General features: G+C 40.5%; 2 protein-coding genes across 4 annotated transcripts; one reads left to right on the top strand and one right to left on the bottom strand.

The window, feature by feature from the left end:
• Positions 1–488: 488 nt before the first annotated feature.
• Positions 489–21463, top strand: tdrd7b (tudor domain containing 7 b). Of its 2 annotated transcripts, XM_034901161.1 has the most exons (20): positions 489–667; positions 2769–2975; positions 3151–3295; positions 8073–8286; positions 11359–11441; positions 12526–12734; positions 13153–13521; positions 13625–13935; positions 14334–14526; positions 14730–14841; positions 14990–15192; positions 15281–15415; positions 16781–16864; positions 17080–17214; positions 17344–17454; positions 17614–17762; positions 17876–18108; positions 18191–18374; positions 18505–18665; positions 19671–21463. In XM_034901161.1, the coding sequence occupies exons 2-20, from the start codon at positions 2769–2771 to the stop codon at positions 19889–19891; spliced, it is 3459 nt and encodes a 1152-aa protein (XP_034757052.1). In that variant the 5' UTR covers positions 489–667; the 3' UTR covers positions 19892–21463. The 2 variants fall into 2 exon arrangements, with proteins under 2 accessions (XP_034757052.1, XP_034757053.1); XM_034901162.1 differs by lacking the exons at positions 489–667; positions 2769–2975; positions 3151–3295 and adding an exon at positions 5482–5723.
• A 74-nt stretch (positions 21464–21537) lies between these two features.
• si:cabz01076231.1 (calcium-binding protein 2) lies at positions 21538–25648 on the bottom strand. Of its 2 annotated transcripts, none has more exons than XM_034901166.1 (8): positions 25445–25648; positions 25157–25219; positions 24732–24858; positions 23833–23863; positions 23533–23676; positions 23346–23455; positions 21947–22094; positions 21538–21843 (listed from the first exon to the last, which is right to left on the bottom strand). In XM_034901166.1, the coding sequence occupies exons 2-8, from the start codon at positions 25216–25218 to the stop codon at positions 21815–21817; spliced, it is 651 nt and encodes a 216-aa protein (XP_034757057.1). In that variant the 5' UTR covers position 25219; positions 25445–25648; the 3' UTR covers positions 21538–21814. The 2 variants fall into 2 exon arrangements, with proteins under 2 accessions (XP_034757057.1, XP_034757058.1); XM_034901167.1 differs by having other exon boundaries at positions 25454–25573.
• Between the last annotated feature and the right edge of the window lie 1846 nt (positions 25649–27494).

Genomic DNA, 27494 nt, shown 5'->3' with positions numbered 1-27494 from the left:
AAGGATGATTGGGAAAATACAATAATATAGTGTTTAAAACAAACAGGTAAAGAAGGGAAAGAGTAGAAGTAACACAATACAATGCTTACCAGTAATTAAGATTACCTAAAGGTTTTACCTCAGCATTGGGTAAAATAAGTTATTGAGAGAGAATGCATAACTATATGATAATTATTGTGAATATGGGAAATACATAAACAAATAAATACATGTGCAGAATAAATTCAAAATACATTTTAAAAGAGAAAAAAATGGCAAATGGCAAATAGAACAATAGAACATGGATAAGAAATATGTATTAAGAATAGCATAGACCTCTTTATATTAGTGCTGCAGCAATTAGTGTCTATGCTGAACGCCCTCTGGTCCCAACTTGTGAAAGTTGCTCCTGCTAGTTAGGGTTGAACGCATAGAATACTGTCTATAGTTGGACAATGAGATGTGTCCTCAGTCTTGTGCTGTGGCCCCTGGATGAAAATATTGACGTGTAGTTAACCAGAAGCCCATGCACAGCCGACCAATCAGGTGGCGGAGGAGAGGCTGTGCCTCGACCGGCTGGCAGCCACCCCGGGGACAGTGCTTCGGCCGGAGCTCAACCCCGTGGTGGTGACAGCACTGACAGCGAGGAGCAGGTCCTGACTTCACCATACCGTCTATTAAGAGCAAGGTAGAATGTTTTTTTGTAGATTTCATTCTGACTTACATGGAATTTTATAACACTCAGTCCTGGCTGAGTTTGAGCAAGTTTTGTCCGGTGTTTATTTAGCCTCTTTCGATATTCCCGGATAGGATGTCTGGAATGCTTCCAAGCTAGCAAAGGCACATAAATGTACTTCCGGTAGGGACTTTCAAAGTCATAAATTGTCTTACTAATGAGCAAGAACAAAAAGAGATTGGAGCGTGTCTGAAGTTTTATTATGAATGCAAAAAGTATGTGCTTCCGGTCCTTTGATAGCGTTCCTTTAACTAACTTTACGAGCGCTGTCCCGGAGATGGCAGGAGGATTTAACTCGATATTACGCCCAGTCTTGTTGCCTGAGCTGACTGTATACTGGGTCTAGTACGTTCTGCTGCCGTCATTCATCATGTCAGGACAATTCAAGTGTAGTTTTGTATAGAAAACGAAAAATGAAAGGGAAACTTCTTCTAAATAGTTTGGTCCATGGCGGGTGTGATGAGTTACGTCATTTATAGTTTCTCTGTCCCGTCTGATACCTGCGCTGCAAAAAGTGGCCATATCAACAAGTGGCTGAAACATAGCTAGCGCAGGAACATTTCCCTTATAATAACAAGTGACAAGTTCATTCCTTGTTTACAGTGCAGCTTTTTCACCCTTTTCATAACCATCCAAGCCTAGTGCGAAATCGTCTAAATATTTTGGAATTATTTATAGAAGGCTTTTATTGAAAAAAGTCCAGCAAGACGATAGGTATTACAGACAAGGGCATCTTTCCAAAACACGTGAAAAATGTTAATACGTTATGCAAAATTGATGACATGGACTCTTCCTGCCGTGTGTGCATTCCTGCCTGTACACTGAGAGCACACAAAATTAAAAAAATATATCTCTGAAATTTCTGCAATGTAACAGTTCAGATTGGCCACCTGTTATTAAAAACTACACTGTGGCACTGACAGACTGACTGACCTCTTTTCGTTAAATCGAGGGCGTGTCTCCACGTCGGCAAGCGTCCAGATTTTTCAATCATACCGAATATTTGTTGAAATAAAGCCGTTATAACACCTTTCACAGACATCATATTGGTTTAGGCTTGTACTTTGCAGAATTTTGTGAATTCCTCTTTAGGGCGGATTTTGCTGCAGACAAGCTGAAAACCAATGGGAGATGTTCTGTAATAGGCTGTACACCGGGGAAAGGGGGGGGGGGCACTTGTAACACACAAGAACCTAAATAATGTCCTTTACCATAATGTCTTTATGGTTATTATGGTAAAATAAAAAAATCTTTTATTGGGCTACAGTAACAGTTTGTTGCTTCTAATAACAAGAAATCTTTGCGAGACCTTTTGTCTTGTGCCTTTCTCCCTGTCAATGTGTGTTTGTGTGTGTCTGTTTGTGTGTGTCTTTTGGCTGTGTCTTGTTTGTGAGCTGCAGGCATCATTCTTGCTGTTGTGTGTTTGTTGTGTCTCCCTCCTTCCCGTATTTCCTCTCTTTGTTTTAGAGTGAAACATTGATGCAAGGAAGGATTGTGGAAAAGATGCACTGTGCCTCCTCTGGTGTGTGTGTAGTGTACTTTTCTGTATGTTGTCATCTGGACCAATGTTACGCATTTTTATTTTTTTCTTTAAATTAAAAAAGAATTTGATCACACTAAAAAGAGATCTTTGCAGAGTGAGTTTAGTCACCAATAAATACCTGCTTATTACACAGAAGAGGGGAATCGTGAGTGAAAATGAGCTTTCCTTTCCTTTGAGAAAAAGAGATGTGGAAGATACATGCTTGTTTTGGTTATACACTATAACTATATATGATAAACAAATTCCACTGTGAGTATACAATCTCCATTCAAAAACATTTGATGAAATGCAAGAGTTAATAAAAACTTGCCTAACCAGTCTGCCATTGGCCCATGGGATGAACTTAATTACCTTGCAGACTATTTCAAGTTTGAATGGGCTTCTATCATCACAAGCTTCGGCCATTCTCACTTCCTGTCTTCCCGTCCTAAGTGGTTTAGGGAAACCAAAATGACAAAAAGCTTATATCAAAATGATTGCAGTGGATTCGTCCCACTTAATTCTTTTTAGATGGCTGACGTGGAGCTGGTGAAGAAGATGCTGCGGGCCGTCCTCCAGGCCAACAAAGGTGGAGTGTCCCTGTCCCGTCTGAAGTCAGAGTACAAAGAGCTGACCGGGGAGCAGATACCACACAAACAGATGGGACACAACAACCTGGATGCACTGCTAGCCAGCATGCCCTCTGTAGTCCGCACCGAGCGCAGCCGCTCTGGAGAGGTGTGTCTGTGTGTGTGTGTGTGTGGCTGCAGGATGGTTGGTTTGCAGGACAGACTCAAAAAAATATTTAGTTATAATACAATAAGATTATTGCTAAATAATTATACATGTTCCTACCACAATGTATCCAAAGTACTGTGTGCATAACTTGGATAGGATTCACACTTCTCGGCAGATGTTGTGTTTTGCCTCAGGAGCCAATGAGATGTCCCATTTAGCCAAGGTGGTGGCTCGTCAGCGCAGCTCCAAGAAGACAGGCCGACTCCACCTGGTCAACACACAGATGAGGGTCAAACCGGCTGCCCCACTCGTCCTCAATGGTAAGATTTTCATATAAACATTAACACACAGTTACAGTTTTTTGTCAATCCAGTTTATTTGCCTCTTTAATATTAACTTCTAGCTAGTCACTCAACTATTTTGGTCTCACCTAAAGTCCTGAGTGTCAATTTATGCAGAGTTTGAAAAACATTACAAGTTGCCTTTGTGCATGTGGGATTTCACAGATGCTGTATGAGAGACAGCGAGCTAATAAAGGATTCAGTAATTTAGGAAGGAACAGAATTGGCAAGGCAATGGTTTTTGGATCTTATGGCTTTGTCATTACACTTATAGGCTTTCCCATTCATCTTCTGAAGAACACAAAGTTAGCTCTATCCAATTACACAGGTGTTTACTGAGTCAACACGTGGCTTAAAATCCGTTACGAATTAAATTGAATGTCATTGCACTTACTGCTGAATGTAAGTTTACATGCTAGATCAACTTTATAGTATGTATCTTACAGCGAGGTGATACTAAAGAAAGTAGCTGTTAGCAGGCGAGTCGAGGAGGTACCGTGTAATGGAAAAACGCCATTTTTGTTAATGTCATGTTGAAATGGATGCTGATGGTTGACGTTACTCTTGTACTTATTTATTATATGGATGGGATAGACTGTAAAATGAATTGCATCTTGCCCCCTTTCTGAATCTGAATCATAAGCATATGCAGTATTGTTCAATTTCAGTGTTGGATACACACAGTGGCCCAACACAAAAGATACCCAGCACCAGTTTTTCTTGCAGCGTAGCTAAAGTGCAACAGTGTAAATCCCTGTCTACGATTCACTGTTCATCTTGTAATGTCCATATTTATTTGCATTAAATAAAAAAACAGACTATGATTGAGTCTACTTCAGGCTGCTGTGGATCTTTAAAAATCAGAACTATAACTACAAGCTTTAAAAGATTAGGCATTGTAATCATTTCAAATTCGCTGTAAGATACATACTGTAGGACTGTATGAGGACTCTCACTCTCAATAAGAGTTGGATGAAGGAGTTCAATGTCATTCAGATGTGAATGAATGACTAAATGGCTGCACTGTTCAAAACATGTTTGACAACATAGTAAAGAGAAGCCTGGATGCATATCAGCACTGATATACAGTACATGTGACACAAAGGCCTCCTGACTGCCCATAAGTCCTGTTATAAAACATATTTCTCATCTTAAACAGTAATATTTCAGTAAGGGTATGACCTGCATTATAGGGTTATAAATTGTATATTATATATATATATATATATATATATATATATATATATATATATATATATATATATATATATTGTTTATATTTGTATATACACTGCCAGGAAAACAATCATAAAATGATAAATATGTATAGAGTATATACTGTATATATACCATATATTGCATATTGATGACAGAGCAGTATTGTTTATACTCTAACTAAACACTTGTTTATTGACAAGAAAATATACTGATTTAAAAAGCTGTAGTAAACTGTAACCTGGAAATATATATTTAGGTCTCCATCCATTTTCTCAATCCAACTACTCGAGTTCTTGATTGTTTCCAAACCTTTTACAGACTCCTCTTGGGGCTGGTGCTACAGTGCAGCAGTGCTGCAGCATGAGAAAACTAGAACGTGTCCAGGGCTTGTATCAGTACTGTGACAATACAACAGGGAAAAGCTTTTCTATGGTGCAGTCCAACAGTTTGTGGATGAACAACTGACCTGTTTTAACTGTTGCTCTGTGGAGACCTGCAGTTTGCTTGGCACTAAGAATACCACAAACAGGTGTGCACTCAAGCAGACAGATTCACAATGTTCAGGGCTGCACAGGTGTATTAGTTTCATACGCGTAAAATGATGTCAGCTCACATGCAATATTACTGGCTCACATGCCATGTTACTGTATATCCACACACAATTCTTAACCTTTTTCTACTTTATTTGCTTTAAACACATTCATAAACCACACTTGCACAACATGCAAAAATGCAATCTCACAAACCTGCACACACACATACAACACATACACAGCGCATACACCTCCGCTAGACTGTGATGCTGCAGAACATTCTCAGAGTCAAAAGATGAAGTAGGAGGTGGTAGTGCAGGAAGAAGAGGGAGAAGAGAAAAGAGGAGTGGCAGCAAGAGTGTTGGAGGAAAAGAAAAGCAGAGGGATGGAGAAATGAGAAGGAAGTAGGGGGGGGACGGATGACAGGGAAGGAGGAAGTCAGGGAGAGAGAGCAAGAGAGAGCAAGAGAGAGAGGGGGGGGTGGCGTGTTCTGATTTGAGGCTAATGCAGCCTATAGCGGCTGAGACTCAGCTGCATGTGAAGAGCATCTGATTCACAAATCAACCTCTTCATCTCTCTCTAATCCTCTCCTCCACCACCTCACCAGGATATTGGTATTCAGACAGAAGCAGACCAGGGACTGTGTGTCCATGCCGGTGAGGTGACGCAGCGTCTGCTCTGACTGTATCTGCTTGTCCTTGCCTATTTCTGCATGTGGATTTAAGCTTGTGCATTCCTGCATGTGTGACTTCTGAGTTTCTGTAATGTGTATGCGTCTGGAAGTTATATTGATTCATTAATTGTCTGATTGATTACCTGCTAGTATTATAGGGTATACACATTCAGAGAGAAAATAATAAGATTTAGAAATCAAATTTGCCTGCTAATGACTCTAAACGACGTAGTCCGATGAAGCTGCTTGTTGTGTTTTGTCACTGCAAAGATATAATGAGATTCAGCCCAAACAGAGAGGATGAGAAAAACAAAGAAAGTTCAGGATCTCACTGAGGAAAAGAGAAATGAAGAAACGGCTAAAGATAAAAGAAGAGACAGTCGGAGAAAAACTGAAAAGGAAGAGGGAGTGTGGGAGTGGAAATGACTAAGGGTTGTGCTCAACAGGGTATATTGGTGACGTCAATTAGCAGGAATGTGATGTCATGCTGGCCTTGCTGTGCTTGAATGATGTAACATCACGGTGATGACGGGTTGGACTGGTAGGTGCTGTGTTGGATCACTGCACTCGGCTTTTCATGTTAGAATTATTCTGCTACTTGGTGTTACATGTACTTTTCCCCACTAGTAGTAATGTTACCAGTCTTGAAACTGAGAATATAATTGTTGAGAAAAAACAATCATACAATAATTGGTTAGAATAGATGTTTTAACAAAAAATAAAACAGCATACAGCATACTGTATATATTGTTATACTATATTTTATGCTCTTTTCCAGCAGACCCCCACTTCATAAAAATCACATACGTTCATTTGCCTTTAATGTCCCTGGGACTGCAACCACACTCTCCCGAATTGTGACTATTTCCTTTATAGGAACACATTATATAAATTTAGAGCGTTGCTAATGGATATTTTTGAAAGAAATTGTTAAACATTTTGGGAAATACACATATTTGTTTTCTAGCCTAGATAGTTACATGACAAGATGGATACCCCTCATGTCTGTGTATTAACTATGGAGCAGCTAGAACCAGGCTTTGATTAGCTAAATTTAGCATAAAGACTGGAAACAAGGAGTAACAGCTGGCCTGGCTGTCTCCAAATTAAGAAATATGCATACCAGCACCTGTACTGGTCAATAATTAAAGATCTCATATCATGCTCATTTTAAGGTTCATAATTGTATTAGGAGGTTATATCAGAATAGGTTTACATGGTTTAAATTCGGAAAACAAACTTGATATTTTGTTGTACTGCACATTGCTGCAGCACCTCTTTTCACCCTGTGTGTTGAGCTCTCTGTTTTAGCTACAGAATAAGACATATCACCTCTGTTCCATCTTTGTTGGGTGTCACACATTTGCAGTACCTAGGTAAGGACTACTAGCCAGTCAGAAGCAGAGTATGAGGGCGTGCCCTGACAGTACCTAGGTAAGGACTACTAGCCAGTCAGAAGCAGAGTATGAGGGTGTGCCACACTAGCAGCTAGAGGAGCATTATAATGTATAACAAAGTGACGCACGTTCTTCACGGAAGTAAAGAGAGCTGTTTGGAGCAGTTTGTGAAAAGTGTTTACTCTGAAGGTAATTACCTTTGGGTGGGACTTTAGGCTTTTTCACTTTGTAAACCGGTTACATGTACAAAAAAAGAAATATAATAATAAAGGATAGGGAAAAAGCCAGAAACATGATATGAGCACTTTAACATTTTCAAACATGTTTGAATTATCTGTTCAAAAACAGTAGTTCAAAAATGTGTGGGGGTTTTACAGGAGATGCTATAGTTATATCTTATATGTCGTACTGACTTCCTGGAGTCTCTGCTGGTTTTCCCTCTCCTTCCCAGCAAGTTAATCACTGAGCTTTAGAGATACTGGTAGGCTACATGTTTTCCCCTGCTTCCAGTCTTTATGCTAAGAAATCTAAGACTCAAATCAGTTAGGCGTACCTTCCCCCCCATTTATTACACAAATCCAAAGCAAATCCAAGAAAGTAGGCACAGGAGAGTTTTCTCAGCTTTTTATTTGCCATATTGTATTGTTGTTACTGCTGCTGGCTGGCTCACTGATTGGAGCTATGCTGTTGCTCATCAGATATCAGATCTACTGCGTCTCCAGATATTGAACTGTCTATAACACTGTGGCCTCCAGACAGACACACTGCCCTGTCTCAGCATCATGTTTAGCTGAGTCAGGGTGTGTGTGTGTGTGTGTGTGTGTGTGTGTGTGTGAGTGTGTGTGTGTGTGTGTGTGTGTGTGTGTGTGTGTGTGTGTGTGTATTTTAAGTCCATAGTTTTACTTCTCTTGTTTGCCTTCTGTTTCTCTATGCAGCCAAACCTCAAACATCTCTGAGGCAGCCAAACCACCGCGGGCGAGGAGGAGGTCGAGGAGGAGGAGGAGGTGGCGGCCGAGGGGCAGGACATGGAGACTTCAGACAGGCGAGAGACATGAGGGATGGCCAGTCAGAGGGCAAGACTGGGGCGCATCCAAACAAGATGTCCAATCAGAACACACCCAACAGGAAAGGGAACCCACCTGCAGAGAAGTGAGTGAGGGAAATGGTTAGGAGTGAATTATGTGTAAATTACATTGTTGTGTTTTATTGTGACACAATACAGTTTTTACCCTCTAACAAAATAGGGATTTGTTTTTCAAGATCTAATTTGTTTCAAGCCTTTATTTTTAAAAGACAACTTCAGCTCACATCCCAATGTGGAAGCTTGGTTCTCACATATTTGTGGGATTTTGTTGCACAATTATATGTGGAAGTCACCAACCAGGTTTCCACACTGCTTGGGAAATCCAAGCAGAGGAATGTGTACCTGACCAACGTGCTCAGAAAAGCTAGCTGTCATGCCAGAACATTTCCTGTAGATTCACTCATCAATGCATCATGCTTTCAATATTTTATGAATGGTTTAAGACAATATAGACCACTTTGTTATATTTTCTCCACCATCTAGTCCAAACTACAGCCACAAGTCAACAAAGAACATCTTTCTTTCTTTCCTTCTCATTCTCTCTCTTTCACTCTGTCTGTCTCCCCCTCTCTCCTCCCACCTGTGTGGTCTGAGCTGAATCAGAATAGGCTGCTGGTGAATGAAAGCTTGGTTTTAACTGGTTGGTTTCTGTGTGCAAACAGCCTCCCTGCTGCAGCTTATTCAGCACTGGGCTGATGCTGTGCTCTCTAGATAATTCTGGTTCTCTCTGTCTGTCTCTGTCTTTATATTTCTTCCCTTCACTTAGCCACTTCATCTTTGTTCCTCTTTTCTCTCTGCCCCCTCATCTGCATGTTTGGCACATTTTCATTGTTCAGCTTGCTAAGCATCATTCTTCCTTCTCTTTCTATCACTCTCTGGAAATTCATTGGTAAATGAAACACTCTCATTATGTTGTGATTATGCTTTCTGGATTGGTCCAAATCTATTTTCTCTTTTTACAAATCACTACTATTACAACAGACATTGGCTTTAGAGTTCTTCTGTCATTCATCATGACATGGATTGAGATAAAAACCTGATTAATTGTTACTGACGAAGCCATCTAGAAGCATTGCGAGATATTATCGATCTGCATTGCTCTAACAAGAATTAAGGGTAATTCAGCTCATAGACGGGCTCTCTCACTTCCATCCATCCACAACTGTGTTTGTCCATTCCTTGTGAAAACAACTGACATCAGATCTCTGTGTCTCCGTATCACCATGGGTGTCCAGTGTGCACAATGGGGCGGCAGGGTGAGAAGCCTGGTGTGTTGGCAGGGTACACAAGCCCAGAGCAGGGTGGATGTGAGCCCTTTCTAATCCCCCCTCTATTCTCTGGTAGATTAACAACTCTAAACCGACACAGAGTGAATCAGCACATCTCTCTGTATCCCTCTAGATCTTCCATTGGACAGTACACCAGCGTTATCATTTGTGTGTGTGGGTTTGTGTGTGTGTGTGTGTGTGTGTGTGTGTTTGTGTGTGTGTGTGTGTGCGCCTGTGCGTGTACTACGAGATACATGGCAGTATAAATGGTAACTATAACAATCAAAATGAAACATCCGACATAGAATTACAGTTTAAAAAATATTTTTATTAAATTAAAAACACAGGAGAAGTGGGTGGAGAAGACCTGAGTGGGAGGGTTTTGTGTGTGTCTTTGTGTTTGTGTGACAGGATGGGTAGCTCTTGGGTGTCTCTTAAAACCATACTACCACAAAGTCGTTGACACTGGTCACAGGTTTCTTTGTCAAGAAATTTACAAAAATGGAAGCAAAGTCAAAACAAAGGTGCAGTCTCCAGAAAACAGTTTAACCCCAATCTCAACCTAAGACTATAAACAATGTCACCCCAAGATGCACTCAGTAGCTGTTTTGGGGGTTTTGATCATATCACACGATCTCCCCTAGAAGAGGTAGTTTGCCCAGTTGTCATGGCAATGTAAATATTCAAATTTCCATTATTTCTAAGTTTTTCTTCTTCTTAGATGTCTCTTGGCTGAAGACCAAAAATTTTACTGGCAGGCACTGTTTGTGTCAATTTGAATCTTATTGCATTACTTTTTGTACTCTCAAAGTTTCAATGTTTTTTTGGAATAACACAGATTGGGCTAGCAATAGAGAAATTCCTCCCTATTGCTACCAATGGACACTTCAACATTTATTCTACTGGACAAGGATTACATTACATCGCCAATTGTGGTCATTGGCTTCCTTCAGATTATTATTATTAATTGAAGCTTAAACTATACGTAAAATAAGAATTTGTCTATAATAGTAGCAGGGCGATTGTGTTCAGTCCAGAAAAACCATTAGTGATGGTTGATCCTGCTGAAAATAGCTTTTAGGTCAGTGGAGTGCACAGATTGCTGACGTTATGTTCTGTGATCTATGTATAGGATGTGAAGCCTTTCAAACCTTCTTACAGCCATCAATGCTCTGTTATTGATAGCTTGCTTCCGTTATTAGCTATGTACCAGGTTGGGCCAGGGGTTGCCACTTAAGAGAAAAACAAGAAGGGGATTGACAGGCTGAATCAGGAGAATTGGGAGGAATGTTTTTTACAAAGCATGTACTATATCATTGAGGTGACTGATCTGAACAGCAAACACAACAAGGTTGGAAATAGGAAAAGATTGACCTACAAGAAACAGTTATTAAAATCAGTTCAGTTATGTCTACGAAAGGCGATGGATATTTTACACAATGTAAAAATCTTTCCATGCATTCTCAGTTTGTCGCTGACTAGGTCTGAGGAGTAGCATCTACAGTGCAATGCTGTATTCAGTGTACTGTATCTCATGACTTCTTGTTATATACCAATGGCGATGAAGACAGTTGGATGAATGGGTTGTTTGACTGAGGACAAACAAAAAAATACTTTGTGCTGAATTTAAGCTGGTTACCTGGTTAGACTTTGAGATGTTACCAAAGTCATTTTTAAAGATGTGCTTTGCCTAATTGATTAGGAATCAGAGATGAATTTCTCTAAACCATGCACAAAGATGATAGATGGAAAATGCAGCTTATAAAGGTTCAAAATAGAAGAAAACATTGTTTCCAGTCTGTCTTCTCCACAGTTTCCATCTCTTCCAGAGCCCATAGAAACTAATGCTCCTCATTCTCTTGTGTTAAGGTCAGACAAGAGGATGACCCTCCCGTCACGGTTTCAGAAGGAGGTGCATGCTCACCTTTCCAGAAACTCCCAACAGACCAGTCGTAAGTAGAACATGCTGCTTTTTATTTAGCTGAAAATACATTTTGTGTAGAGTTTTGTCATCTGAATGAACAGAAATGTTGCCCAGACCTGTATAACGTAAGATAATTTAAATCTGGCCAGCTGCTCTAAGCATCACAAGGGGACATTTAACACTCAACTTAATAAAGAAGCTGTGCATACTGAGCTGAGGTATTAAATCATGTCTCTTCCTAACCTTCACAATTTTCTGCTATGTAAAGCAAACAAACAACAACAACATTTTACATGGTTCTCACTACTCTTTACCTCCATTACTTTAACTAACTCAGCCAAACCAACTGTTTTTTGTCACGTTGCCTGGTTGAGGAAGGGCTATGGCCTGCATAGTCAGGGGAAACGCACTGGAATGTAATAAACTGCATCGCTGTGAGGCACATACAGTATTATGTGTGGAGTCTTCAGCCTTTTCAGATGTTTATTTCTGGCCCCTACAGACAGAAGAGACTGTTAAAGTTTGATACTGATTGGTTTAAGAGCTGAGGTTTCCTGTATGTAAAGAGACATCCCTGAGTGAGGAGGAAATTCTATTCATGTGAGTTCCTCCCTGTTTAGAAAATGTGCAAGACCTACACCTTACAGTACTGTTTGATTATCTTGGGATTTACACTTTGGAAAATTATAAAAGCCTTTGGCAATAGTCAATACTAATATCCCTATTTGGATGAATATTGACTAATGTTTCACTAGAATGTTTGACAGTCTAACCACCTTTGCAGTTAAAGTTTTATTAAAGGAAAAGAAGCCTGGAGGGCAAAGGGTTGGTTTCTTTGAGTTTTTTTCCTCGTCTTCTGATCTAGCTCAACAGAGCAACAGACAAATCCAGGGGCAAAAGGAGTCATAGCTTTGTTTGTGAAGATGCCTCATTACCATTCTTCTTTATGAAGAATCCATACATCTCTTTCAAGACTCAAGTCCCTTTGTTTTGGGGGAAAGCATGCCATGTGATCTACAAGTTTCAGGGGCAAGAAGATCACAGTTCTACAAGCACTAATTGCTTGCAAGTGTTTGTAATCTTCTTTCTGTGTTTTTTCTCTAACCTTACAGCCCCCGTGAATCTCAATGAGAACCTCAGCTCTGGGAAAGGAAAGCCCTACAACCCTCAGCAGGTCCAGGGTCAAATCTTAGAAATCCTGGGGAAGTACAGTAACGGGTTCTGGGTGTCGAAGTTGCCTCAGATCTACAGAGAGCTGTATAAACAGGACATGCCCACTGAGGCCCTCAAAGACCTGGACACCTGGACACACATATGCACTGTGTGTACTCCTGATCTTACTCTATATATAATATAATATGCACAGGGAGACACTATGCACAAAGTCCTGAAAACAAAATCCCCCAAAGCACTCTGCATAGAAACACAAATACTTGAAGTAATCATATTTATTAGTAGTTTAACACTGAGAAATCTTTTGTATATAGCAGAAATCACAAATCAGAGGGCTTGAAAAATAGGAATTTTTGAATCACACGATCTGTAATTAGTTTACCAAAGACACATTTTGGTGCTTGGCAGAGGTTCATTGACAAGCCTGTGCACTCTTGTCAGCAACAAAGTAATTCCAATCCTAAAAATGTATTGTAAAAGGCTTAGTTCATGCATTTCTAGTCATGGTAAGTCTGTATTGCCTACAAAATGGTTTTATAATAAGTCCTTTCCATTTACTCTCCTAGGTAGAGAAAACCTGCAGCAGCAACCCATCAGAGCTGCTACTCTACCCTGCCAAGAAACAGACCACCACATCCTCCCCTCCACCCACCCTTACCCCAAACTCCACCTTTGCCCCTGTCCTAACTTCAAACACAACCCCAGACAAACCCGTGCAGTCCCCAGTCCAGCAGAGACCCCCTAGCATCCATCTGACTCGCTCTGGTTCTCGCTCTCCTCAGAATCCACCATCGTCCTCCTCGTCCCCCAGCCCCCCCTCCTCCCCTGCCAGCCTCAGCCCCGACCTGAAGCTGAAACTGGAGGAGCTCCTGGTGAAGTACTCGAATGGCCTGTGGGCCCATGCACTGCCCAAGCTCTTCCAGGACACCTACAAAGTCAGTAACATTTTGAAAAATTATCATATTAACGTAATTACCAAACTTGTTGCCAGTTGAATTTTTTGATATAAATATTTGTTAAACTTTATATATCTACAAGTTTCAACTTCCTGGACACGTCCTTGAGAACCTTCATCTCCTCTCCGACATCTGCACCATCGACTACCCGATGCCTGACAACCCCAAGAGGGCCATCCTGTATAGGAGGAGCAGCAGTGGAGGTGGAGGAGGAGGAGGAGAGGATGAAAACTGTAACAGGACGAACTCAGCCAGCGAGAAGGAGCTGAGGCTGAGGCAGGAGCTGGGGAGGAGGCTCAGCAACCACGCCGTGCCTTCTCTGCAAATCCCCAAAGAGGAGTACCCCTCTGTGCTAGTGGTGGAGGCCACCAACACCAATGGAGTTATCCTCAGGTAGGGGAGAACTGTATGTGCAAATGTACTGTAATGGCGCTTGACCACTGTAAGTACCAGGTCTACTCGGCTCGGCTCGGCCACGCTGCCCCATTTCCATTGCAGATTTAGTACCGCCTCATGCGTGGCTGGTCATCATAGCGACGCCACAGGAAACTGCGGGGAGGAAACTGTCGTGAAGTAACACAGAACATCAAAGGTGTGTTGTTTTTGATTCTCGACATGTGGCTATTGCCAGACAAGACAAATTTAGTTTAAAAAAAACTGGAAGCAGCAAAAAAAAAAAACATGGTGAGTGAGTCGAGGCGAGTCGAGCAGGTACCATGAAATGATATAAAAACACCATATGACTGGACTGTTCATAACACTCTCACTGTCTGTCTTTCCTCCGCTCTTAGGTACATTGGTGAAGGTTACTCCCAGGCCCAGGAGTCCATGGAAGATGAAATGAGGGAGTTTTATGGCCTCGACCAAGGCAGTCCAACTCCTTTGTCATCTCCATCCTCTGGCCAACTTGTTGCTGTTAGGGCTGAGGAGGAGGAGGAAATTCTGAGGGCGCAAGTCTGCGAGGTCATGGCTGACAAGGCCAAGGTGAGAAGTCAAGAAATTACCTAAGGTCACTTATCAATGAAGACAAGTAACAGATCCGAGACAAATTAATCAAAAAGTGTAGAAATCCTTCCCAACCCAGAGGAGGCAGATGATGATTTGCTAAAGCTATGGGAAAGGTTAGCAGGCGGGCTATGAGATCTTGAGAAGTGAGGAAATGTCAGTAATCCCTGTGTTTTTTGTAGGTGCACTATGTGGATCATGGCTTCTCAGAGGTGATCAGCAAAACCAAAATGTTTGAGCTGCATGAGAAATTTTTCCAACTGCCTTTCCAGGCAACTAAATGTAAACTTGCAGGTGAGTCTGACTTTTTTTTATTTTCTCCTACTCCATCATTTATTGGCCTCTAGTTTAAATATATTTGTGTGTGTGTGTGTGTGTGTGTGTGTGTGTGTGTGTGTGTGTGCGTGTGTGTGCGTGTGTGTGCGTGTGTGTGCGTGCGTAGGCCTGGAGCCATTCTGTCAGGAGCCCGCTGTGCTGAAGAAGTTTGAGACAATGGCAAGTGGAAGGATCCTGTTGGCTGAGATCCTAGAGAGAGGGCAGACCCCTCTTGTTGTCCTGTACGACACGTCACAGGATGATGATGTCAACATCAACGCTGCCTGCATGAAAGCCCTGCAGGACAAGACGCTAGCCAGCCCGTTACAGGTAGAGGAGAGTTTGTGTATGTGCGTTGTTGTGTCGGTGTGTGTCTGTTTGTACATCATACTAATCTCTTATCACTGGCTCTCCTCAGGTGAACAGCGCTTATATGAATGTGACTGTCAGAAGCGTCTGCTCAGATGGGACCATCTACTGTCAGCTGCCCTCCAGAGGTCTTGCCAAGCTGAATGTGATACTGGAGAATATAGAGACATACTTCCATTTACAGGTTAAACCAATGCTACATTTGATGTCTCATTGACTTTTGAAACTGTAAAAATGTTGACTCTTTATTCAGTTGTTGATGCAAATGTGCCATTGATTTTAATTGTTGACCAAACTTTTAAAATCACACCAATGAGCTCCATTGATAGGTCTTCAATTACAACTATGGACATGTTGTTTATGACATGTTTATTTTGACTCAATGAGGCATTCACCGTCCTGCTGCCATCAATACTCATTTGAGCACCAAATCTGTAGTGATCCATTATACCATCCATGCACAATTGAGTTTGCTAAACACTAGACTTTTATTTGTGTAGCTTCACATGTTACCCTGTGTAAGTTTAGTAGCTGCAGCTATTGCATTAGCATCTGCACTAGTAATTCTGTATTTAACAAAATAAAATTACTGTTGGTAAATGGAATACACATGGGATGCCCACATATGTATTGCATACTCATGATTGGAAACAAGAAGAGAATAATATGAACCTTCCTTGCAATGTGTTTTTGTGTCTGTTGTGAAGCTTAGCTGTGTATACGCAGGTTACTAGGACTCACACATTCACCTTTAAAGGCTTTTGTGAATTTATTTGTGTTGTGCTGCTACTTTCAGGCAGAGTTGTGAACAGATTGAGATTAGGGTTGACCATTTTACCTAGCCACTTAATCTGTAAGCAGCACAGAAGAGTGTGTGCTTTTTCGAGGTGTGCCACTGCTATACTCTACGGCTTAGTAATGCTTTACGTAAGTGGTTATTTAAACACAGTGTAAGCTTTATTGGACTTTACCAAACTTGCAAGTCCAGAGAATTTTGCTTTTGATTTAAAGTCATTAAGCATGCAGGAAAGTAATAAGATTTTTAAATGTAATTTTCATTACATACTTTATACAAATTATTTCCATGACCTGTAGCAAACTGGATGGTCTGGTTTTGTTTTTCTAGCCGGAAGGAAGTTCAGAGAAAAGAACTTTCACAATGTAATAACCAGTTTGGTAATCCATAGTTGAGACAAGAAAAGTGTATGTTAGGGTAACTCCCTCTGCTAGTGTGGTAACATTGGTGTCATCACTCAACTGTTGTGAGTTAATGTAGAAGTAAGATTGTAACTCCGGCGGCCAGGTTGGCTCAGTGGTAGCAGCACACATGTACTCTCAGTACACGTGTGCTTCTACCACTGTGCCTCGACGCAGAGGTCTAGGGTTTGAATCTAAGCTGTGACAATTTCCTGCACGTCTTCCAATTTATTGGAGTTGTAAAGCAGCAGTTACACACACTCAGTAACCTCGCCAGTGCAGAAGAAGTACAGTCAGATCGAACAATAATCTGATGCTACTGGTTTCTTGATGAAACTAATTTCTGTTCCAGGTAACATCAGAGTTCCTAGTGTCCAGACCCTTCTGTGGGAAAGGGTGTCTGGCTCGCTACAAAGGCAAATGGTCCCGCGTAGAGGTAAGATGGCACTGTTCCCTGCAGCACAGATGGTGAATTGCTAAACAAATACACATATGATTGATGTTGGCCTGACAAAGGGAATATAGCCACAGATGTCTAATAGAGGCAGGTGTATTTACCCTGACAGCAGAGCCCTCCATGAATACTGTATTATTCCTTGCACATTTTTAACTGTAAAAATGAGGTTTCCCTGACTATGTTTCTGTCTTTAGATCACCAATCTACATGGCAGCAGAGTGCTGGACATCCTGTTCATTGATGTGGGTGTCCAGGCTTCTGTAGAGGTGTTTGAGCTGAGAGAGATTCCCCCGCAGTTCCTTTATGACCTAATGGCCATCCCTCCACAGGTCAGCATCTATGTCTTCAAAGCACAGAATGTGAAAACCAGTGAAGAGCAACAATGTAATGTTGTATTTAGGACAGAGTCCTCATACAGTCCTACAGTTTGAAAATGACTTCTAGCAACCTGTTTTTAGGCTGTGAAGTGCTGTCTAGCAGACCTGGCTGTCAGTGTTGGATCCTGGAGTCCAGATGCTGTCCAGTGGCTTCGAGAGAAAGTGCTTAACACCACAGACTGTAGCATGAAGGTAAATTGCTGACCACCCTTCCTTGACATCTAAATATCTTCAGTTTTTACAGTGATGCTAGTTATTTGTTTCATAATACCCAAAACATGCCTTCATTGGGTCAGTACCTCTGATTTTCTTCCTTATGTACCTCCCACTTACCTTGACATCCCAATCCAGGTTGCCAAGGTAGATGAAACCAAGCGCTGCATCTACGTCCACCTTTTTACCGACAAAAACTTCAACGACCCGGCCCGCAGCCTCAATAATCAGATGGCCCAGTCTGACCTGTTCAAACAGCAACCAGATGTTTTCCTGACAAGCCACAGGTTTCTGCTGCTTTTTTTATTGACCTGTATTATCCTTTCACTGTCTAGCTAATTAAGTTAAAACGTATCTAATTTATACACTAAATGTCTTGTTTTTTAACTTAATTTCCCAGGCCTGCCAAGGTCTCCACAGCGACTTTATCCTCCAAGGCTCCCAGCCCCAGTGAATACACTAATGGAAGTCCAACATCAACTTCTGTCCCAGCCAAGCCTCATCTCAGGAGGGCTCTGTCAGGACCCAGAACAGGTGGAGGAGGAAACATGTCCACCAACTGCCCACCAGAGACACCCGCTGCCCCCTCATCCTCTCTCCAGCTGCCACCGCTGTTAGAGCTTCCCCCAGCAGGTAATGGAGTTGGCGGAAATCTTTTCTGGCCTTACTATAGCCCAAAAAATCACTTGTTCACTTTAAGTTGTTCTCTTCTAAGGAAACAACATAGACGTCTATGTATCAGTGGCGTGCCATCCAGGCCACTTTGTGCTGCAGCCCTGGAGAGATATGTACAAACTGGTGGTGTTGATGGGCGAGATGATTCTTTACTACAGTAAAACTGAGCAGAAACCACTCAACATAGAAAAGAATCATATATACGCTGCTAAAGTGGAGAACAGGTGAGTTACTTTGATTTCCGCTGAGTATTTTTTGTGGGGGGCTTCTTACTTGTATTCTGTTGTAGATATTCAATAACAAATGGAGGCAGTTGCCTAAGTATATCCACTCTTCCTACTTCTCTTTTGTCAGCTGGCACCGTGTGTTAGTGAAGGGAGTTCTGACCAATGGGCTGGTGTCTGTGTACGAGTTGGACTATGGTAAACACGAGCTGATCAGCTGCACACAGCTCAGGCCTCTGATCAAAGAGTTCAGACAGCTGCCGTTCCAGGGCATCACTGCTCAGCTGGCTGGTGAGTAGAGATACAGAGCTCCACCACAACAGAGTCTGATGGTTGTTATCAAGGTCCCTAAGGTAACATCCAAACTCCCACTGGTGGATTGACTTTATATTTCCACTACATATCAGAGGCAAATATTGTACTTGTAAAATAACTAAATGCATAACTACATTTATATGACACAGCAGTAGTTACTTGTTACCTTGAAGGATCATATTTTACACGTAAAGCATATGATGAGCATAAAAAATATAAGATTCATTTCTATGAATTAACCTCAACCTACAATAAGTATTATTGTTCTTCTGTATAATGAGTACATTTACGTTTGATACATGTTGTACATTTTGCTGATAAAACTACCTTCTGTGCAATTAGTTAAAGATTTTGAATGCAGGACATTTTTTTGCAATAGAGTATTTTACATGATTCGATTGCTATGTTTACTTAAAGGATCTGAGTACATCTTTCACAACTGCCAAACTCTACCTGAGCCTTAGCTCCAATACCTGCCAGGAGGGATACTGTATCAATCAATTATTGCCTTCCTTATTTTAGCTAAAATTCAATATAAAATCACTAAACATTACACTTTCCTGATTAAACGGGAAGCGTCCCACGTTTGCTTCAACAAATGTTTTTTTCAAAGGTTATATTTTGGGCATTTTTAGGACTTTATTTTACAGGACAGCTGAAGACATGAAAGGGGAGGGGGGGAAATGACATGGAGCAAAATGCCGCAGGTCGGAGTCAAACCCAGGCCTGTTGGGTCGAGGAGTAAACCTCTATTTATGGGCGCCCGCTCTACCAAGTGAGCTACCTGGGCGCCCATGTGCTTCAACAATTTAATTAGAAAACTACCCACTCTTCTTGATCTTAAGTTATTAATGTTCCTCAGTGAAACACAATCTAAAATTGTAATGACCTACCAGGCGTTTCCTTTATGTATCATTAAATTTTAACATTGTATCGTTACCATAAAAGTAAGCTTAACCTTCACACCTGTTTTCCTCGCAGGATTGAAGCAGAGGCAGTGGTCCGAGGAAGCTTCCATCGTATTCAGGAACCATGTGGAGAAGAAACCACTTGTGGCCCAGCTAGAGGCCGTACAGGAAGCCACAAACCCATGGGACAGGAAGCTGATGGTCTTCCTGGTGGACACTTCACAGGAAGAAAGGGATATCTGGGTGCATGACATCATGACTGAATTTGCCGATGAGCTGACCAAAGAGCTGTAGATAACAGAAGACCCTTGACAAGACTTACTAGCCTAGCAGTTGTTCTGTTGCTCAATGAAGTGAGTTGTGGATAGACAAAATAGAAGATGCAAAGGTATATAAAAAGGAAGGAGAAGTTACAAGAAGAAGTGAGTTTGAGAGATTTGATAGCATGTAGGGACTGGCCTTAACAGAAAGACAAGAGGTGTAGGTGTTGTAGCCACTTGCTCTTTGTGTTTTGGGCTGTACATCGAAGGATGTTGTGATGTGATTTTGAGTGACTGCAGTGTGACCATTGGACAATTGGACTATGCATAATGTTGGTCCAAACTTGCCACAAATACCCAAAACATGCCATTAGCTTACATAAGCAAACTGCGGAATCTATCCATAATATCCTCAACAAAGCTGTTGAGATGATACAACATGCATTGTTATACCATTGGGTAGGGGCTTTAACCCAGAGCAGCTTCTACAGTACCGTCGGTTTAGTGTGTGTCATCTTCTGGACTTCTGATTACCCTCAAACCTGCCAATGTTTGCACCGTGCAAAGTGCACAAAATGTTAAAATGAACTCTTCTCACATGCTAGGACAACATATATTGCATTTGTTTACAAAATCTGTTTTTTCGGATGGTATTTCTGACAAAATGTCCAAAAGTTAGAGCGGACATTCCACAGAGATGTTAAGAAATAGACGAGTCAGTGACTCACGGGACACACACGTAATGTAGAGAGAACAGTAGGTAGTTTACACTTTTTGTATATGCTTGAGTAAACACTTTTAGTTTATTGCAGTTGCCACTTTTTGCATATACATGCTGACACAGAGTGTACTGTACTTACTGACCAAGCAGGACACAGGAACAGAAGTTAATTGGGTTTGGTGAGGAGGGATATACTTGATGTATGATATGTTTTTGTCCCAACATTATTTTTTTTAGTGGTGGTCCATCCTGGCACTGACAGACAGAAGATTGAGATTTTCCATTGAATTGAAAGAATAAGACGGACAGTTCCTCAGACTTCTGAGTGTGCATTCCTTAAAGCCCACTTCATGACTCCTGTGCCTTCAGTGCCACGTCTATCTCTCCTCCTCCTGTGAAACACTGAGTTTAGTATCTCTCCTTTATTCTGTTTTCTGACAATGAGACTTTAATTTCACCAGATCACATGCTGCATGTTACAGATCGTTCTTAGTTGTGCATATATACAGTAGATGGATGTTAAAATAATAATAATAATAATAATAATAATAATAAGCAGATTTAATTACCAGTTGTGCTTTTAGATTTTCAAATAGGAAATAAGTTATTCTCATGGTTGGTTCCAGATGTGGGATTTTATTCTAAACTGTGAATGTTCTTCAGACACACCTGCACCATGGTTTTGGGACATTGCAAAACCTTCTCCATTTCTGACAAAGCTCAAAGCTGCATTGTTGTTGACAATTGACATGTGACATGAATTTTATTTATATATAACTTATATTCTCTAGAACATGATAATTACTTTACCATTTTGATGTTTGACAGTGACCTGGAGGTAATAAAAGACTTGTTTTTGAATAAAGTCTGTTTGAGAGGTTTAAATGTGATCAGTCCATTAATTACTTATTATATTATTTATTACAGTCTTATGTAGTTTAATTAAGAGGCACGTTTTAAAAAACATTTTTATTGCTTTAGTAAAATAGTGAAACATCAGTCTTATTTACATGTTATAGTACTGAAAAACATTCATGTATCTTTCGAAATAACTGTTGAGAGCATGCACCATATTTGATACTACACAAGAGCCACACAGCATCTTTCCCAAAAATTCATCATTCATGTAATTATTACAGTTAGGCACACACACATTTTTGTAGATGTCTTTGCCTACTTTATAAATATTGTCAATATTGGGTTTTAAAGAATGATTCAGAAGCGTCCTTATAGCAGCTAGCGAATGGAGAGCATCATCACAAACTCTGAAAGGAGAAAGAAGACAAAACAGAGCAAGTCCAGTTAACACTTAAGTGCCAATGATGTTCAAGTCAAATGTATAAATGTTCCTGAATTTCTTATTCTCACCTTCAAAGTCAATGCTTCCATCTGCGTTAATGTCCAGCTCCTTTAAGATCTCCTCCAGTTCCCCTTTCTTCAGCTTTTCCCCCAGCATCGACTTGATTGCCTCTTTCATCTCATCTTGGTTGATCTTTCCATCTCCATCAAGGTCAAACTTTTAAAAACAAAGTGATGGATATTGGTTGACAACTTTCAGAGTTGTCAAAATGCAAGAAAACAGCTCGTAGAATTCCATTTGTTAAAATGTGTCCAATTATTAAAGGCCCCATATAATACTCATTTTCTGGTTCATACTTGTAGTTTAGGTTTTTACTATAGAACGTGTTTTATATTCATAAGAAAACATTATTTTGACTGAATATACAGTACCTGTATTACCCCTCTGTCTGAAACATTCTGTTTAAGCGCCTGTCTCGTTGAAGGGACTGCACTTGATGTTTAGAACATTATTGTTAAATTAATCAAATATTTCTATGTAAAGATATAGTGAAGTAATGGCGTCCTGAGAAGTCAAACTCTCTCTCTCTCTCTGTGTTGTACTCTAAGCTTCTCTGTTCTTCGTTTCACATGCATGTGAGTGCATGTGAGTGCAGGTGAGTGCATGTGAGTGCATGTGAGTGCATGTGAGTGCCTTGTGCATCAGACGCAGACGGCTGTGACAAAGCGTCGGTATTTGACGAGTTGGGGAACGGTTTGTGAGAGCCATGTGGAGGCAATCCCAAACCACTTTTTTTCCAAATACAGTGATTACAGTCCTTTTAACCCTCCTTGCCAAAAAAAGCCCAGTCTGCTCTGTTTAGTCAGCATTTTGGGTTCATTCACATCTGCGCTCTCGGTGCAGAACCATTGCAGCCAGGGAATGGCTGTAAGAGCACTGAAGCGGCACCTTCTACCTATACATAGTATAGTTGTGACATCACAACCCAGAAGTCCTGACGGTTTGTTTTAAGGTACAGTTTGAGAGTTGTTTTTGTTTTTTAAAGATTAATTTTTATTCTTTAATCTTTATTGTCGACAGGACAGATGAAGATATGAAAGGAGAGAAGGGGGAATGACATGCAGCAAAGGGCTGCAGGTCGGAGTCGAACCCTGGCCTGCTGCGTCTAGGCGTAAACCTCTATATACCGGCGCCTGCTCTACCAACTGAGCTATCTGGGAGCCCAGACTAAGCGTTTTAATATTTTACACTACAGTATTTACAAAGCACCTCGACCTGCTTTATAATTTTAAAAAAATAACATGGAAATCTCTCTTTTTACAAAATGGGCCCCTCGTTTTTTAAACATATATTCACTGAGATCTGTACAACCTGACTGAAGTTCTTTGTTAGGTCGCATATATCGGCTCATGTTAATAAAATTCATCCGACGGACCCTTTCTATTGTTTTATTATCAGTTGACTGACCTGTACAAAGGCCGACTGAAGCTCTTTGAGTCCAAGCATGTCCGCAGTCTCTCCCATCATCCTGGGCCCCATTAGCTCAGTAAAGTCTTCAAAGTCCATTAACCCGCCCACTGTGGAGAGGAGACATGCAAATTTAAAGAAAATGTATCCCTGTATTCTATTTTTTAAGGGTCTTCTATCAGCTTACTTCTCATCTTTATCTGCTGTACTATCTCCAGCAGCTCCATTTCTGTGGGCATGTATCCCATTGTCCTCATGCATTCAGCCACATCCTTGTAGTTCAAGTATCCATCTTGGTCGTAGTCAAACTCTTTGAAGGCCTCATGTAACTCTGTGGGAAAAGGTCAGGGATCACAAAGAGATTACAACAGTTCCAGATGTGGTTTATATGCTGTATATATATATATATATATGCCATTTAAGATGGAATTATTAACATGTTAACAATTGTAACAAATGTGCAATCTACTATAACGTGGACACTTACCGTCCAACTCAGCCTGAGCTAATTCCCTCTCCTGCAGAAACAGTAAAACACATGTTTAAAATGTTAATCTGTTTTTAGAGCTAGGAAGTGCAAATACAAATATAAATAATGATTTGATCACAAAAAAGATGTGCAAATTCTACCAAAGTATCAACTTTTGATTAAATTCCTGTGTTGTGTTTAATGTCAAAGATGTGTAAGTACTTTGCAATTCATAAGCATGTGCACTATGATTATGCACTAATGTCAGATATGGAAATAATGAAATGACAAAAGACATACAGGACATGGCTCAGGTGGGACCCTGTTTGTAAATCAGTTTTCATTATATGTACAATGGAAAAGGTAAGTGTTTTCAAGGTGAATCAAGTGTTTGGCAGTGCTCATCATTTGAGTAATCCTAATAAAGCGTGGCAGTAAGTCTCAACCAATGAGCCGCTAATACTGTAGACATGTCAGGCTTAGTGGTAACGGCTCGAGAAAGATCAGGCACAAAACTGTTATCGCGCTGCCTGACTTCCTCCACCTCACTTATGACTCTGATGTTTTAATGTCTGACCCACAGTGCCTTCTCATGAGTATCCGCTGTATTGTGGAGATCCATCCCTTTCTCTCTTAATCACATACATTTTTGATTTTTTAAGAAATCCCCAAGCCTTTCTCAGTCCATGGCTTTTATTTCAAGTTGCCTTAAGTTGTCACTGAGGAAACCAAAACAAACAAACAAAGTAATTGAATAGAAGTGTGTCTAAAGATGGCAGTGATCAAGAAATTGGTGTTGAAAGTAGAAAGCTATTACTTAAACCATGTAAGTGTCTTGCACTAGAGACAGAGTACCATAACACATCCAGTTAAACTCTACAGATTCAAATCCCAATACGTGGGTGTCGGCTACTTACCGCCCCAAAAACACTGTTGAGCACAGAGTTGTAGACTTTGATCATGCTCTCTGTGGTTTTCTTGGACTTCTTTGATGATTTCTTGGGTGCTTCTGAGACTGAACTCGATCGGGAACCATCTTTACTACTGCATGGAAACAATAAATCCACCAATAAATAGGAGAAAGGGCAATTGCTTGTGTTTAAATGTCAACCAAGATTTAAAGACACCTTGATTATACAGTGAAAATGTCTCAACCACACTACACACATCAGCATAGTTAGCATTGTACTATTGCACGTTTTTTCCCCTGAGTTTTATATTTGGTGGCAGGTCAACTAATGCTGCTATGTAAAAGAGAGCTGCCTCTCCACAACATTGGCTTGTCTATCACAATCAGAAAACTGCACAAAGGCTGTGAGAATCACACGCCTTCCAAACTTACCCATCTGTTGTGGCTGAGTCGACAGAAGTTGTAGAGGGTGTCCTCGCTCCTGCCTTGGACATGCTGTGGAAACAGAAACATATAGGCCTGTGGCGTGTAACATTGTAACATGCATGCATATTTTAAAAAGCTGAAGAAATATTTTCATAAATGCTGTATGGGATGCAAAAGAAAAGGTTGCAAGAGGATCAAAATCATGTTTACCAAAGTATTTTAATATATGCACTGCCAATCTTTTGATTACTACATCTTAGATATTAATCCAGTTACTTGCAGCAATTTTCTTACCTTTGTTACCTTTTCTAAATGATCAGAAAAGAAAAGAACAAGAAGTCCTACTCGTCCTCCTTGAGTGGTGCTCCACTTGTGTTGTGAATGGCTGCACTCTATCCTGTCCATCCGGTTTTTCCTTCTCCTTTTGACCTCCTTTAATAACAGAGGCTTAACGGGTGATTACCTGGCTAAACATGCAGCCAACAATTAGAAAGCAAAATGTGGAGTTAGTGTGACTTATGTGTCTTTAAAGTGGTCCGTTTCCTATTGGTTCAATCAAAACCTTTAAACTTTAAATGTCTTTATTCAGAGGCTCTTGCAATTGCAATGTTCCGTTTTATTTTCTTTTTTTATAAAGTTTTCAAATGTATTTCAATGCATCTTATAGTGGTTCTGGGCTGGTGACTTGATTGTGCTGGGATAATAGTTCTGAAGACTCATATAGACAGATGTTTTAAATACAAATACAATATTTGATCACTCCTATATTTCCTGTCAATACATGCCTTTCATCCAAGTTTGATGTAAAAACAAAATGCAATACATCCTGACTAGTCAGAGATTTCTTTGGCCAGTGCAATCCAACAATTTGATTGAAGAAGAGTTATAAAACAGACATGTAGGGCAGGTTCATTGTTGGACAATAGTCATGTTATTGTTTATGGCTCATCACCTCGACCAACTCACAAGTAGTCCAGTCAATAAATTAGTGTACTGTAGCTTATATCTTATTTAGGATGAGGACATTAAGCAACAAACAGGTTTATGTAAAGGCTACTGACTTTTATCAGTTTATTGTGGTCATAATTTTTCATTTTGCTCTACAAAATTTGTGTTTAACCACATTATTAAAGATTGCTTGAAAATGTTTTTATTATTATTAATATTTTTATTTTTATTTTTAATATTATTATTATTTGTATTATTATTATTAGTCATTTTTAAAGAATTAAACTAACCAAGAATAACTCAAAAACAAAACACAGGCAATTATAAATCCAATTTGTTGTCCTTGCCCACAGGTTCCGGTTAATTTGCAAACCAGTGCTGTGACGATTTATGCTGCCTCGTTGAAAAATGCTACATTGTGTTTTTTGTGTAGGCCTAGTTCTGTAAGTATTATGACATATGTTTTTGATTACAGACAGGAGTAAGTTTACGGTAAGAATATAGGCATTTAATATATTATTCCCTTATTTAAGATTCAACTTGCAGTGTATTTTAATTTTGAGACCAATGTCCCCTATCATGGCTTCCACGCATGTGCAGAACGGTGTCACATTTCGATAGGTAGCAAAATATCGAAGGGACACCGGCGGCGTGGCGCAGGTGGTGTAATCCGACGACTACCGCTAGCTAGCTAATTAACACATTTTTACTCGAGTTCTTCGCTTGTCGTTACAAGTGCTCGATACAGATAATGGTAGCTTGAATATATTAGTAAATATATAACTCTGTAGTATGTTTATTTGGACCTTTTGTGGAATACGCAGGTGACGGAAGCAGGAATGACCTTGAAATGACTTTGGAAATAACTTTGGAATTGCTGGATGAGTTTTTAGACATCAGTGACACATGTTCGTCCAGGTGAGTTTGCTGCCTTGAAATCTTTTAAAAACAGTTACAGTTTACATTAGTTACAGTTTAATGTGATACAGCCATGACTTTCGGCCAACGTTAATTGACGTAGGCTAACGATAGCATAATGACGTAAATAGAATGTCCTTCCCAGTTTAATGGGCCGCAGCCTAATTTTTAGAGTCCCCAAAGTATGTTTACTTTACTTTTGCCATTCCTTAAACCTCCATTCAATGTTTGTTATGATTAGTCAATTACATAGTTAGCCTAGCTTTTTTCATTAAATGCCGTAACGTTGAGATTGAAAAGTGGCTAATAAGCCGCTCCCCTGCATGGCGGCTGCCCCCTACAGCAGCTTTTGCCGCTGGTGTATCGCAGATGCCGCTGTTGTACAGCGACATAAATCGTACTCCTGGCGCCGGCCGCTTACTATACCGACCTGCACCGGTTGTGTTCACCGGCACACCGTTTAACGGTGGAAATTGTA

This window comes from Etheostoma cragini, chromosome 19 (genome assembly GCF_013103735.1).
Source record: "Etheostoma cragini isolate CJK2018 chromosome 19, CSU_Ecrag_1.0, whole genome shotgun sequence".
Lineage (NCBI taxonomy): Eukaryota > Metazoa > Chordata > Actinopteri > Perciformes > Percidae > Etheostoma > Etheostoma cragini.
This window is presented reverse-complemented; position numbering and strand designations above follow the sequence as displayed.

Coding starts and splice junctions, on each gene's coding strand:
- si:cabz01076231.1 (XM_034901166.1), bottom strand. CDS start 25,218: ATGTCCAAGGCAGGAGCGAGGACACCCTCTACAACTTCTGTCGACTCA. Junction 23,864..24,731: donor TCAACAGTGTTTTTGGGGCG/GTAAGTAGCCGA, acceptor CTGTTTCTGCAG/GAGAGGGAATTAGCTCAGGC. Junction 22,095..23,345: donor TTCAGTCGGCCTTTGTACAG/GTCAGTCAACTG, acceptor TGTTTTTAAAAG/TTTGACCTTGATGGAGATGG.
- tdrd7b (XM_034901161.1), top strand. CDS start 2,769: ATGGCTGACGTGGAGCTGGTGAAGAAGATGCTGCGGGCCGTCCTCCAG. Junction 8,287..11,358: donor GGGAACCCACCTGCAGAGAA/GTGAGTGAGGGA, acceptor TCTTGTGTTAAG/GTCAGACAAGAGGATGACCC. Junction 18,666..19,670: donor CATCACTGCTCAGCTGGCTG/GTGAGTAGAGAT, acceptor TTTTCCTCGCAG/GATTGAAGCAGAGGCAGTGG.